The sequence below is a fragment of the Emys orbicularis genome, chromosome 7, assembly GCF_028017835.1.
Source record: "Emys orbicularis isolate rEmyOrb1 chromosome 7, rEmyOrb1.hap1, whole genome shotgun sequence".
In the NCBI taxonomy this organism is placed as follows: Eukaryota; Metazoa; Chordata; order Testudines; family Emydidae; genus Emys; species Emys orbicularis.
The window spans coordinates 82,183,595-82,197,740 of record NC_088689.1 but is presented as its reverse complement, the minus strand read 5'-3'; the positions used below and the strand labels follow the sequence as shown (position 1 = coordinate 82,197,740).

Below are 14,146 nucleotides of genomic sequence, written 5' to 3'. Positions count from 1 at the left end.
CGTGGCTATGTCATGCTGGTCCACATGCTGAGTTGCACTGGTTTAACTCCAGGTGTGATGTTAGGCCTATTTAGTTTAATGGAGGAGTGAGGACTTTCTTATTGTTGTTTAAATCCAAGTTATTATGGTTTAGTTTAAGTCGATTGGGGAAGGGTTTATCCCCAAATGAACAGCTCTTAAACCTAAATACGTGTGTCCATGTGCTGCAAATGTGTGTGTGTAGAGAAAGCCTCGGGGTTCCGAGCTAGCTGCAGCCGCCTGAGATATCCTGGGTCTGGTGGCACCAAAGGTGGAGTTGGCTGGCACAGTGTATTCAAGTAAATGGGTCTAGGTGTATACAGTACAATCTGGTGTGATGCTGCTTGGACATGAATTTCTCACAATGCAGTGGAGCCTTGAGTCGATGACCCTTGAAGTCAATGGGAGTCTTTCCATTGACTTCAGTGGCCATTGGATCGGGATCTAGGAGTGTCCTCAGTGGAAAAATAAAGGGGGATGAGTTTGGATGGAGCTGTCCTTCCATGGTTTCCTTTTTCTCCATCCTTTGTGTAGCTCAAGATAAAGGGCCAGACACCGAGAAATGCAGAGCAACTAGCAACTCCCATTCCGTGGGAATGGGTGGTGCTGGTCACCTCTCAGGATGTGGCCTCGCATAAGCACAGCTTTCCAGAGATTGGACCAACTCCTACAGTCTTTACTCAGGCAGAACTCCCACGGATTTCAGCAGGAGTAGGGGCTGAATAAGAACTTCTGAATTTGACCCAGCAATCTGCCCCGCTAGTCTTCCAGTGGCATTAATGGTGCTCCATCCCTGAACCCTGTGCAGTGGGACAATGTTTACCCTTCAGCATCTGCCTTCACTGCTTCTCTATCTGTGATATAAACACAGAGAGGAAATGGCTGGTCCTGCCCAGGCACTAGCAAGACATGGTCTTGCCTTTTGGGGAGAACTGAGTCTGAAAACCCTGTCACGTAAATCCAGAGATGTCAGGCAGCCAAGGACCAACTCTGCCTCTCCTGCTCTCCAAACCAAAAGGAGACATGTCAGGGTCTGGTTCAGGGGCACATTTACTCTCAGGAACATCGGTGTAATACAGTGGGAGGGCATGGATGGGACTGAGGGCAGAATTTGGTTCAGTGACTCCATAAATAAGTCTGCCCAATGCCTCCCTGGGAAAGAGGCATTGAAATACTTTGAGAGATCATAAAACCATAGAAACATTGGGCTGGAAGGGACCTCAAGAAGCCGTCAAGTCCAGTTCCCTGCGCTGAGACAGGACCAAGTAACCCTAGACCAGCCCTGACAGGGGGTTGTCCAACTTGTTCCTAAACCCTCCAGCAACAGGGATTCCACAACCTCCCTTGGATGCCTGTTCCAGAGCTGAACTACTGTGATAGTTAGACAGTTTTTCCTAATATCAAACCTAACTCTCCCTTGCTGCAGATTCAGCCCATTACTCCTTGTCCTACCTTCACCGGACATGGAGAACAATTGATCCCCATCCTTGTTACAACAGCCCTTATTTCGTTTGAAAAATACCAGGTTCCTCCTCAGTCTGCTTTTCCAGATCCTGTGGGATTCATTAAAGTCCAACTGGTGAAAATGTTGGCTTGACTCTGTGCCTCATAGAGGGCCTGACCCAAAATCTGTCAGAGTCGATGGATAGGCTTTGAATCAGGGCCATGATCAAGTGAAAAGCACAGCCAATGGGTTTAAAGTAATGAGAGAATGTGTGGAAAATTGACTTAGCTTCCCAGTCGCATTCTCTGCACCTTCTGAGGCATGCAGATGGCTGGGGGAATGGGGAGAATGTGCCTCTCATTGCCCTCCTTCCCCCACTCCCACCCCACATCCACCAAGGAGACCTACAACCCCACTCCACACTGCGTTGAGCAGAACCACTGGAAGCTACCCACTCCTCTATCAGTTCCCCCAGCCAGGCGGAGAGGAGAGGCTCAGAGGCTTGGGAGGGATGGACAGACACAGAGAGGGGCACAGATGCCATAGAGAGACAGACAAAGAGGAAGGGGAAGGAAAGAGAAAGGTAAGGGGAGCGTTGCCCTCAGCCCTGTTCTATCAGCCTTGAGTTGCCTCCTCCCAGTGACCCTGTAATGGCAATGCTGATGGAATAATTACTAGTGTTTTTGTATTCCTTTCCTCTTCCTCCTCTCATTGGCTTGTATCCAGACCCCGCCTTACAGAAAACAACAGTCCAACCTATGGCTGTGCTGCCTGGCAAAGGGCCTTGTGTGTCTTGCAATGCACTGTGGGAAGACATGGCGGGAAGGGCGAGGGGCTTGGCTGCTCGTAGGGCTAACCTCTGAATATTTATGAGTATGTAGGTCCTTGTGAAAAATGCAGACAGGCTGTACTAGTCAAGCCTGTGTTGTCAGAAAATGGCCTGCAATGGAGAGCTGGCAACAGCCATCCCCTTGGGGGAGCAAGGCAAAGGACCCTGCCCTGCTGGACTAGCCACCTAGGCCATCAAATCCCAATAGGATTGGGCATGTGCCAAATGCACGGCAGGGGTTTCCCCCACCCATTTTCCCTGCTTGCCTTCCAAACCACTTGGGTCATCTGGGAGAGGTTCCTCCATCCCCATATATGCTGCTCTAGCCTTTGTCTAAGCCAGAATCCATCCTCCAAGGCTGCAAGTAACATCCATGATTGGGCCGGAAAGCCAGGGTGTCTCCAAACGCCTGGTGCCATACCCACCACTAAGGAAAGAGAAACCATGTTTAATACGACTGATAACTCCTCGCCTTCATTCCTCACCCACTCCCTGCCCAATGGTCTGGGGACACCTTAGCCTTTGTTGGAACTGAAAATGAAACTTTCTGCTTTGGAGAGTCGCTTTCAGCAACCCAAGGATTTTCTAGTCATGGGTGTAGCCTCTGCCTTTCCAAACAGCTGCACGGATCCTGGCTGACTCCTTCGTTTTCCACCCCATCAGGTCCTCTCCTGGGCCCACTGTGCCAGGCCTCAGCAACACATTGCCCCCTGGGGCAAATATCGCCCATTCTTCTAAGCAGCCAGCCCCAGGTTTTGTACCGAGAATATGCAGTGGCCACATAACCAGGAGATAATGGCAATGGCAGTGAAAACCACTAGCACAGAATGAGGGAAATGCAGAGAGATAACATTGTGGTCCTCAGCTTTGGTCCTTGAATCTGCAAGAGCCAGAGCGGAAAACCTCCATTGGAAGAGCAGGAAGATTAGCCTAAGTTGCTCCGACAGCCCCTTCAGATCCTCCCCCCCCCCCCCCCCCCGCCCCATCTTAATCCAGATTTAGGAGGATCCATTGCAACCTGACCAAGGGGGATGGTTATTGCTGAGCTGTAGACCATTGGCAGCCAGAAGGCAGCAACACCCCCACAATGCATTGCATTTGACTTTAATTTGGTGGGTAAGTCTTTGGTTGGACTGTCTTCATAAAGGACCCTGGTTTGGCCATGTTGATGCCTGAACAATGATTTTTATTACAAAAAAAAATTGTTGTAGTAATTCTCTTCATATACAAGCATAGCATGTGGTTTCTTTTCGTTGTTAACAATCCTCATAAGAGAGAGATGCCCATATGACCTACTGAACATGCGTGTATATATATATATATATATATAAATGTGTGCACATATATATATGTATGTGTGTATATGTAACTATACGGCCTGTATTCTTACATATACAACAGAGGAAATATATTGCATTTCAGAGCACAAACCAAAAAAAAAGAAATCCAATCCAATCACCAAATCTTTCTAATGTTGGCAACATATTGGCTATAACTCTCCTTCTTGTGCGATGCTACAGTTACCAACAGAATTCCCCTTCTTTCTCTCGTTAAAAATCAGTCAATTGTTTGATCTCTTTCGTTTATTCCTCTCTCTCTCTCTCTCTCTCTCTCATATTCTGAGACCAAAGCCCCTTCTTTTGTTTGAAACCCCCGCCGGATAACGTTGCCTTTCTGTTGCAGATTTTGAATTCCTGCTGCCAAACAGCTTTGAGTCCGAGGGACATGTATTCATTGCTCCCAGGTAGCTTTGCGTGTGCGCTTGCTGAGGTGTCCATTTAAACACGCTCCCCACGCTAACCCCGGGTCTAGTTCAACTCCCCTCTTCCCATTTCCACCTCCACCCCTACAAATATCCCCTCTCATCACCCTTCTTCTCCAGAACTGATGCCACTTCATTGTGCCTGTCTTACTTTTTGTCTCTTGTGTGTGTTGTGTGCCTCTCTGAGACGGTAGCTGCTACCTGCACTCTGTTGAGACTCCACCACAGTTGGCAGCCCATGTCTATCTTCTGTTCAGTTATATACACGAGCACAGTATATATGTATAGCGGTATATGAGGCGTATATACATGTACATATATAGGTATAGTTTCTGAAAAGTCTCGTAGAGCAGCAGACAACCCCAGAAGTCATAGTGGGATTGCTGTGGCATCATACAGTCATGTTGGCTGTGCGGGTCAGACGGTTCAATTATGGATAATATTTGGTTCAAGTTAAGGTCCTTTTTCGAGAAGAGAGAATGGCAGATTTGTTCAGGAGCCAGGCCTGAGTTTCTGCAAACAGGTCCTTTATTCCTAAGTGTCCATCAGATAGTTTCAAACAATCATTTTCAGAGCTGGGGTCGCTTGCGTCAATTATTCATTATTCAGCTCACGTGATTGGCTGCGTCAGACACATGGTGTTTCTGGTCACTGATTGGTTGACCAAACACGTTTGATTTTAAACAGCAGAATAACAGGTAGCACTTAACACACTTTTGGCGTGAATTTTTGAAGAAATAATAGTTTGACTAAAATTTGTGGATGTCTGAAGAGTTGCGAATGCTTTCACAAATGCCGGGTGGTAGTATGAACACTCTTGAATCAGAGCCAATTGAATGATGCACTTTAATTAGTGAAAATTTTACCAATCAATTTGTTCACCCAGCTCCACTCATATTGAAAAGTCTAATAGGAGGTAATAGGGATTGGACTCAGAGGGTCCTATAGAAATAACTCTTAAAAACTGATAGGGCTTAGTAGATAAGGAACTCCTTTATACAAGATGTTTTTATTTTGTAGAATTCTCTAGCAGGGACAGAAATTTCTATTAAAATCTATAGGAAAAAATCTATAGAAATATTGGTCACACTTTTTACTAAGGGTATATTTATAAAGGGTTAATAAATGGTTAATACAGTTGTTATAGAGTCCAACAGCTCAATAGATTGCTTATAACCACATCTTAGAATCATCCATAACACCTATTGATGTGCTTATAACTATCTATAACACATACTACTCATGTCTGTAACATGCTTATAACATCCATTAATCATTCATTGACCCTTAATAAGCCATTTATAAATGTACCCTTAATATAACATGGAACTCAAATGGGATTATTTTCTTTTAAATGCTATAGGTCTTTTCCAGAAGGGTAATGTTCGTTATGAGGCATAGAGTCAATATTAATGAGACACTTAAGGAGTGTGGAATTTAAACAGAGATGGTGACAACTAGAGACATAAAATTTCAAAGCATATGTTATTAAAAAAAACCAACCCACATCTTATGAGAATCTACTGTACATTATAGCGGTCAGGTGACTCCAACTTCAGCTCCCAGCATAGAACATTACCAGAAGCTCTTTATGAATTTCTAGCTTTTTATTAGAAATCCATTGTGTTATCAATGTATTGTTCATGTATGTTAGAGAAGGGCCCGATCCAACAGTTTGAAATTCAGACTGTTTGAAATTCAGATCCAAATGATGTAGTTCATAAAGGAGAAGAGAAACTTGGAATTGCCTTGTAGTGATTTATTGCATATTAACCATTTTTCTAATAATAGGTAAGAATCTTCCAGTTTGAAATCTGTTCTGTGAATGTTTCTTGCTCCAAATTGGTATCAATACTGTGACACATCAGAAAAAAAAAAGGATCTTGTGTTATTGCTTCCCTAACCTACAAGGCCTATGATAGCCCTGGGGACCAAAAGGACTGTAAGTTGTCCCAGGAGGACCATATGAGATTACATGAGTGTCAATAAGACTGTATGATATCCCATCAATTCTAATATGTCCCCTGGCAATTTTCAGAAACCATATATCACATATTAATATCTCTGTGCGTGTGTAAGCACATATATCTGTACGCATTTGTGTAGATATATAGGTGGCTATAGTTAAAGATGACCTTGGGACGCCTATAGATCTTTGAGCCACAGAGGGGTGTGGGAATCTACAATGCGTTCTAGCCATCATGTGAAAAGCTTAGAAGATGGGAGGGGAATGACAACTTCCATCATGTTGGTGGAGTGGAAAGAGGAGACTCGGACCTTGCACAGTGCAGCAGGAAATTAAAACCATATGGCTTCCCCGCTCAGCTGCTCACACAAAGACGGGACTTTATGCCCCTCCAGATGAACCCCACCTTCACATATACACACCCCTGTTGTTAGTGCTGTTACACTTTAAGCATGCCTGCCACATACAGATGCATCTCCACTGCTGCTCTTTTCAAGTCCAATCCGTCCAAGCGGCACTGCATCATCTGGATAGTTTTGCACAAAAGAGTCCTGGTCAGATCGCTGTGTGCGCAGTGACCTAGCAACGCCAAAATGGTGGGTACACGTGAAATTGACTCCCTGCCTCAAACATGTAAAAACCAGCAGGAAAGTGGGAGAGCATCGAGTTTGTGGCTTTGCAAGAAATACAGAGACTTTACCTGGACTGTCACAGAATTGCCTCAGTCAGAACATTGGGATCCAGTAACTTTTCTCTCCCTCCCCTTATTTCAGATGCCAGGCATTCACAAATTGTGCATCAGGCCCCTCAGAAATCAGGAGACTTTCCAAAATAATCCACCTGGGGGTTCTTTTTATTTGCCTCCTGGTTGGTTTTCAAGCTTTTCTCCACAACCACAAAGGCCAGAAACTTACTTTTCTTAAATTTGAGAGCCAAGATTCTCCCAAATCCCAGGCCTCCAGGAGCTGGAGATTTAAGAAAAAACACCAAATGTAGAGCCTTGCAATGAAATCATGAGAACTGGCAACCCTTTCAGTAATATGCTTTTAAAATGCTACCATATTTTACAGTGAAGGTCCCATAGTACTTGAGTTATTTCAGGGCCAGTCATGAGTCCACTCCTCAGCTCTTTAGAGAGACAATGCACGCCGATCACCTCTCCTGGGGTCGTTTGACCTGGTGAGAAGAGGAGTCACACCTGCTGCATGTGGTCACAAGTTGCAGAGCTGTTTAAGGATGGGATGCCCAGGGGTTCCCTCCCCACCACTTTGTTTCTCCCCAGGAGTCACTTCAGTATACACCGGAGCCAAGCCCACGAAGGGCAGGCCAGCTGATCTGAGCCCCAGAGCTGGGCCTGCTGTGTGTCAGGCAATGCTCTAGGCTGATATCAGGGTCACGCAGTGGTGAGCAACAGTTGCCCTCATTAGCCAGGTGTTGTGAGATGCTCCCACTCCACAGGGGTCTCAGACCCCCAAGCGTTCCCCATGGGCACCCATATACCCTGCCATCTGCTATCCTGTGGACATGGATCTGCCTTCCTTCCTAGTATGTTTGATACTTCAGCATAATTAAAATAAAGCAGTAATAACTGAACTGATGAAACAAGGCTAGAAAGCCCTGCAGGCTGCAGGACCCGCTCTGCCCCATGCAAGGGGGACTCAGCCGCTGTCCCAGCCAGGGAGACCAATGCCACAGAGCCAAGAGTTTGTAACGACAGTCCTTAAATTGACCCCTTCCCGTGCACTTTGCACCTGGCAGGCAACAGCAGCTGGGACTTGCACCCTATCCCTGGAAGTGATGGCAGTCTGGCAGCGAGGGGCAATATCATGCCAGTGTAACCCTCATGCTTAGTGTGATACAGGCCCAGAGGCGTAGCGAGCGCCCTCCGTACCCTCCGACCGGAGGGGGCCCCGCAAGGAAGGGGGCCCCTAAAAGTGGCAAAATAAATACCGCATTCCAGTTTCTGCATTGTAAGGGGCCCCGCCCGGACATATGTTCGGAGGGGGCCACCGTTCGGAGGGGGCCACGTTCTTTGTTGCTACGGCCCTGTACAGGCCTCCCCACGGTGCCCAATCTGCAGAGATGAGGCTGTTACAGATGCCAGCGTGGGAGTCTGGACAACCTGTGCTGTTAGCTCTGGAGGTCCCCAGTTCAGTCCCTGGTGCAGTGGCCAAGATGGCAGCCCTCACACCAGAACTCACGGGCACGAGGAACCTGGCGTGATTGAGGCAGCCTGATGCCTGGGGACTTGGCGGCTGGAAGCAATGGGAGCCCAGCAGCTGGAGGCAGCAGCCGTCGGGGAAGTAGCACCAGCATGGCTGGAAGCAGGTTTAAAAGCAGTTGGTTTCTCTTTCCTGAGCGACATGTTGCAGCCGTGGGTATTTGGGAGACAGGGACTCCCAGCTGGGGCTGACATGGAACCCAAAAGGAGCTCGCTCAGGGCAAACCTAGACTGAGCCAAACTCATCCCCTTGACTTCAGCGAAGTTACTCCAGGCCTGAATATCGTAAGCTCCAAGCTACATCCTCAGCGGGTGTCAATCAGCATATGGCACAACACTCATTTACCCCCGCTGAGAATCTGGCCCTATATAATTTCATACACCTCACACCCAGACACACACATGCAGTCACACCTCTCACACACACACACCATCCAGTTTATTCTTTTAAACTATCAATTACCTTCATTTTCTAATGCACCCTAGGACAGGACTCCAGGCCAAGTGCGTGCCTGCGGTCCGATATCAACACATTGTGGGGGCTGGGACAACAGTGGACCCCCAGCGGCTACTGGGGGGTTCTTTGCAGAACACAAACACATCTATGCCAGATGTACATGTTCTTCTACACAGCTAATCCAGCACCTATCTATCTATATAAAAGGTACAGATATGTATAACGAGAGTGTGTCTCTGTGTGTGTGTGTGTGTGTGTGTACCGGTATTTCCAATACAGTAACCTGGGTAAAGCATGGCTGGCCATCTTATTTTCATGTTGCTAAGATGAGAGCAGCTGTGTGCAGTAGAAACTGTGCCACCAATGAGATAGACCCCAGAGCTGTCTCTCTGCTTCCTCCCTCTCTGCCCCTTCCCTCCGTTCCTTCCAAGAGCGGAGTCTACAAAAGCACTAACTGAATGAAAAATACAAACAACTGACTCGCCAGAGATTTTGCTTCCAGAGGTTGCTTTCTTGCTGGTGAGGCTAACTTGATGGGCATGTGGCTTGCTGTGACTGGAGCATACAAGCAGCAGCCCCAGCAATGGGAGCGTATTTGTCAGAGCACGCGGTAAGCTGAGCACTTGGTGAATGGAGCACGAACCAGAATCGATTTGATACGCTTCCACTGCTCCCTGTATCTAGCAGTCCCCACACTCTTTATAAACAAATCCTCACAACCGTCTGCGTGAGGCAGGTAGGTATAGTTATCCCCATTGTACCGATGGGGAAACTGAGGCATGGAGCAGCGAGGTGGCTTGCCCAAGGTCACACAGTGAGTCAGTGACAGAGCCAGGGAAGGAATGCTGGAGTCTCGTCTCCTATATCTGTTGCTCTAACCACTAAACTATACTCCCTCAGTCTCCAGTCATCAAGTGCTTAACCTACTTTGTGCTCCACCACTCTACCTGCTCACGTCACCAGCACTCCTGGCCACATGGTCAAATCACAGGATGCCATCTGCAGCATTCGCGATACTAATGCTGTTCATATTCAGGAGTCTCTCAATCTACTGAATTGTTCATCCTGGGCCCATAGACAGCCATGGCTTATCCTCCGTATGCAGTAAGAATTCATGTGTTTGGGGATGTGGCGGTTCTTTTGCAAACACCTAAATAGCTGCTGGCAATTTGGTAGGCGGGGATACTTCTGAGGCCATCACAATCAGTCCTCAATGGCCACAATGCCATAGCATAAAAAATACCTACATCATGGCACATAAAGGCACCCGTATGTAACAGTCTGTAACGTAAGACATTGCAGTCTGAATGCCATCAAACATCATTAACCAGTATTGCAAGCTCAGTATAGGCATCCTTCCATGTTTTAGAATGGCATTCTCAATGGAGTGGGCCTACCAAAGAGAGACCAACTGCTTCTTAAGGTGACAGAGGAATTCATGCACATGGTCATTGACTCCTAGGCTTCTCCAGGTCCACTGAATTCCTGTCTTGAACTGTGAGGCCCACCCTTACTAAAATGACATGAGAAAGAAACTAGAGTCACATTCGGTCCTGGTCTAATCAGGTGCAACCCAGACCTGGAAATAGGTACCTGTGGTATGGAAGTCAAGGGAAATTCCTCCCAGACTTAATGTGGTCAGTAGAGTCTTTGCTTATTAAACCCTGGGCCTCTTTTAGGCCGTGCCATGGCATCTGGAAGCATCTTGTTTTCTATTGCAGCAGCATCTGACATTATATAGATCAGATGTTTTTTGGAGAAGGCACTCCAGCGCGAGAGGCCTTCAAACACCAAACCATGTCCATCTCCTCCAGCCTTGTTCCCATCTCACCTGAGGGCCTGCCACATTCCACAGTTTTCCTCCCCAGTGTTAGGGTTCGCTTGTGACAGGAAGACAGCCCCAAGTCTTGGCTAATTCACCTGCGACGACACTTGCAGCAATTACACATTAGCTGGATTTTGAAGCTGCATGCACAGGGTGAGTGCAATGGGGCCTTCACCTCCATGGAAGGGCTGAGAGAAAAACTACCACTGGGTGTTGTGTCAGCCAATGATGAGTGTTTGGTGACTTTTCCAAGGTCTCCATCCCATTAAGTCACCTCAAAGTTAGACCTGGGATCAGCAGCCGGATTATAAATTCTGTAACTGCCTCGCCTTCACCCTTTATAAGATCCCGTTTTAGGCAGCCCAGCAAATAGTACTTCTGATAGATGCTGCGTAAGTGCCTTCAGGTGTTCTGATACCACCGTGATAGGTGCCAGTCATCACCCATAGAAAGAGAGGTAGGTTTGAAGATCTCACCTTACTTGGTGTTCCCTTCAAAGGTCTTTTATGGCCCTTCAAACTGTCATCCTTGAAAAGCCTCATCCTTCTGTGCCAGAGGGCACTGTCTTTTGAGGAGCTCTTGCCACCATTCTGGGCAGTAATGTCAGAAGGATCATACTGTTTTGCCAGGTGGCACCATCTTCCTGGGGAGTCATAGCAGCTGGCACCAGCTTTGTCACTCCAGGTGATGCTGCCCATCCATTGGTTCTAGTTGGCATTCCAGTGACAGGACGCTGCTTCTGGCTACTTCCTACTGTCCGTGCAGCAGTGATAGTCACCCCTCCTGCTAGTGAAAGTAAGTAGTTGCATGTCATCTGATTGCTTCCCCCGCGTCTCAGACCCCAGAGGCAGGTGTTTCCTTTTGTGAAGTTTCACCCAGAGGACACTTGTGGGTCCTTTTCAGGCTGCAGAGCGCTGTGGATATTCCTGGCAAGTCTGGTCTGCATGCTAAGAGAAGTTGCAATGGCATCTAGTACCATCACACTATCTAGTACTCACATGTGTGGCCAACTGAGCCCTGGTACATTGACAACAAAGCCCCGGGATTTGTCATGACAAGAGTCATTGTAAGGGAAGGAGCCGTGGGCAATTGACCAAAGACCCACTGGGGCTGAAGAATGTGCTACCATCTTATTTCTACTCATTGAATCCAAGAACCGAAAGGGAAGTCTAAAAGCAACCAGCGATCCCTAGCTTATCTGAGCAGACGCGGAGCAATCTGAGGGTGCAGTGACTGCTCATAGGGTACTTCCACTCAGTGACATTAGCAAGCCCAGTTGGCGGTGGTGCTGTGCCGTCGCAGCGTTAGCAGCCTTCCCCCATGGTGTTTGATGGCATGGCTGACTAGGTATCAAGATAGCCAGCAGCGGTGCCTGATCCAGGGTTGATATGGCTGATAAATTCCAGTGTGACAGCAGTCTCCACTGAAATTAGCCACTTACTCTTTCATAAACTTCCAGTGGTTCTTGGGTGATGATGCAGTGCCACTGTGGGAAGCCTGAATGTGCAGTTTTCTGGTGAATGTACATGCTTCCACGCAGCCCTTGCAAATAGTGCAGGCCCACTCGGAGGCCCACTCACACACCCAATAGTGCAGGCCCACTCACACACCCAAATGTCACCCAGCATCTGCCCCTTGCACATATTCACCAGCACCGCCTCACACACTTGTGTAGGTTCTTCCTCATAGACACGTCTGAGCACAGAGGCCTACACACACGCACAAATCCATGTGTGCACACACATATAGGGTGCTGCATACATATACCCCTCCCAGACACCTCCTCAAATACACGCACACTCGCTCTGCACATGCAGCCTCACGAACATAGAAGCACAAAGGCATCAGCCCACATGTAGCCCATGCACGCTCACCCGTATACAGCCAGCCCTATGCGCACGCACACCCGCACACAGACAGGATTGCACCAGTCCTGAGCGGGAGAAAAGTGACAGTAACTTTTTCCTCCTTCCAAATGCCAAATCTTTTCACCCTAATCCCAGAGAATATTGCAAAGACCTTGACCTGTCGGATAACAACACAGAATTCCTGGAAAACTTTATCGCCCTCATGGAAAAGGTGACCCCAGACTCCAAACAGTGTAAGTACCACCGGGGCCAGCGTGGGCAGAGTGGTCCCGGGCTTCTCTTGGGGAAGAAAGGGAGGGTTTTGGGTCGGGAAGGGTCACAGCAGGCTGAGGGGATGAATAGGGGGATAAACGGTTAACGACACCTGTCCAGATCAGCAGCTGACTCAGCAGGCTGGGGCACACGCCTGGCAGGGCTGAGCTCCAGGTTGGGATCGGCTCGTGAGCCAAAGGAGGCTGGTGGGCTCTGATGCCAAGCGGGCGTTGGTCCTAGCCCCAAAAGCAGCACACTGTGTGATAGTCTGTTCCTAAGAGAGGGCCAGCCGGGCTGGGGCAGCAGGAAGAGGTGCGGAAGGGCAGGAATGTGGGGCGTCGGCCGAGCTGGGGTGGGGGTCCAGGATTGGAATAGCAGAGGGGGCTGCAGGTTGGGATTGAGGAGCGTCAGCAGAGCTGGGGGGATGAAGGACTGTAATAGCAGGGGGGCTTCGAAGCAGGATGGAGGGGCATTTACAGAGCAGTGCTGGGATAGCAGGGGGGTTGCAGGTTGGCAGTGAGCGACATCAGCAGAGCTGTGTATGGAGAGCTGGGCTGGGCTAGCAGAGGATGGTGTAGATTAGGACTAGAGTACCTTGGCAGAGATGCCTGCCTGCAAGCCCTGTGTTCTCCCCAGTGGTTATATCTGTATTGCTTAATGGTAAGTATGTCCCAGAGAAGGTCAAAGGAGGCACTTGGCTCGGTAGCTCAGAGACCTGCACAGCTGGCTGCAATGTGGGAGCCTCAAATCCACCTCCCACCTGCCCTACCCTGGGATTGTCTCTGCAGTTCTCCAGCCCCAGCTTCCTCGTGGCTGGTGCCGAACAGCACGGTAGCCACGGAAGAGCCCACTTCCTGTGTCTAGGACTTGTGCCATGGCACAGCGGCTCAGGCAGCATGGAGAAGGGTCTCTGGTGGACGGAGAGGAAAGGCAGCCAAGACCAAAGGGCGAGGGGAACCCACCTTCCTTCACCCATCACTCAGGGGGCAAGAGTCCCTGGGGCAGGAATCCTGGGTGGGGGGAGACTGCTGCTTGGCAGGTCGCAGGGGAGGCTCCGGGTGGGGAACAAACCTCATTGTTCTCTTGTCTCCCTCTTGCTTTCAAGGTGACAACTTCCTCCTTCACAACCTGATCCTGGACACAGGAATCACCCAGCAGCTGGTGGAGAGGGTGTGGAAGGACCAGGACCTCAACACGTAGGCACAGCCCCATTCCAGACCCAGTCCCACCAGCAGCAGCCCGGCCGGGGGCAATTCTAGCTGGGAGCAGAGAGACTGAGTCCCTTAGTCAATGACACACCTGGAAAACCCCAGCTGGAAGGCAGGGCCCTCCTGGAATGGGCTCTGGAGGGGCCCGTGTAGGCTAGATAATACCAGCATTAGCAGCCGTGAAACCCCTACCTGAGGCCAGACTTTCTGCCTGGACCTTGATGTTCATTCGCTGAGCAAGGCTCATGCAGTAGCCAGCTTCTGCACTGAGTGGAGACTACAGCCACCCCTGGCAG

The 14,146-nt window shown here is 48.8% G+C and overlaps 1 protein-coding gene across 1 annotated transcript in view; it reads left to right on the top strand.

Moving 5' to 3' along the window:
- Window positions 1–14,146, top strand: part of CACNA2D2 (calcium voltage-gated channel auxiliary subunit alpha2delta 2) — a 581,166-nt gene that overhangs the window by 546,243 nt on the left and 20,777 nt on the right. Inside the window, exons 24-26 of the mRNA XM_065407282.1 lie at window positions 3,975–4,035; window positions 12,526–12,623; window positions 13,748–13,838. Coding sequence (XP_065263354.1) covers window positions 3,975–4,035; window positions 12,526–12,623; window positions 13,748–13,838 — 250 coding nt within the window. The remainder of the gene's footprint in view (window positions 1–3,974; window positions 4,036–12,525; window positions 12,624–13,747; window positions 13,839–14,146) is intronic.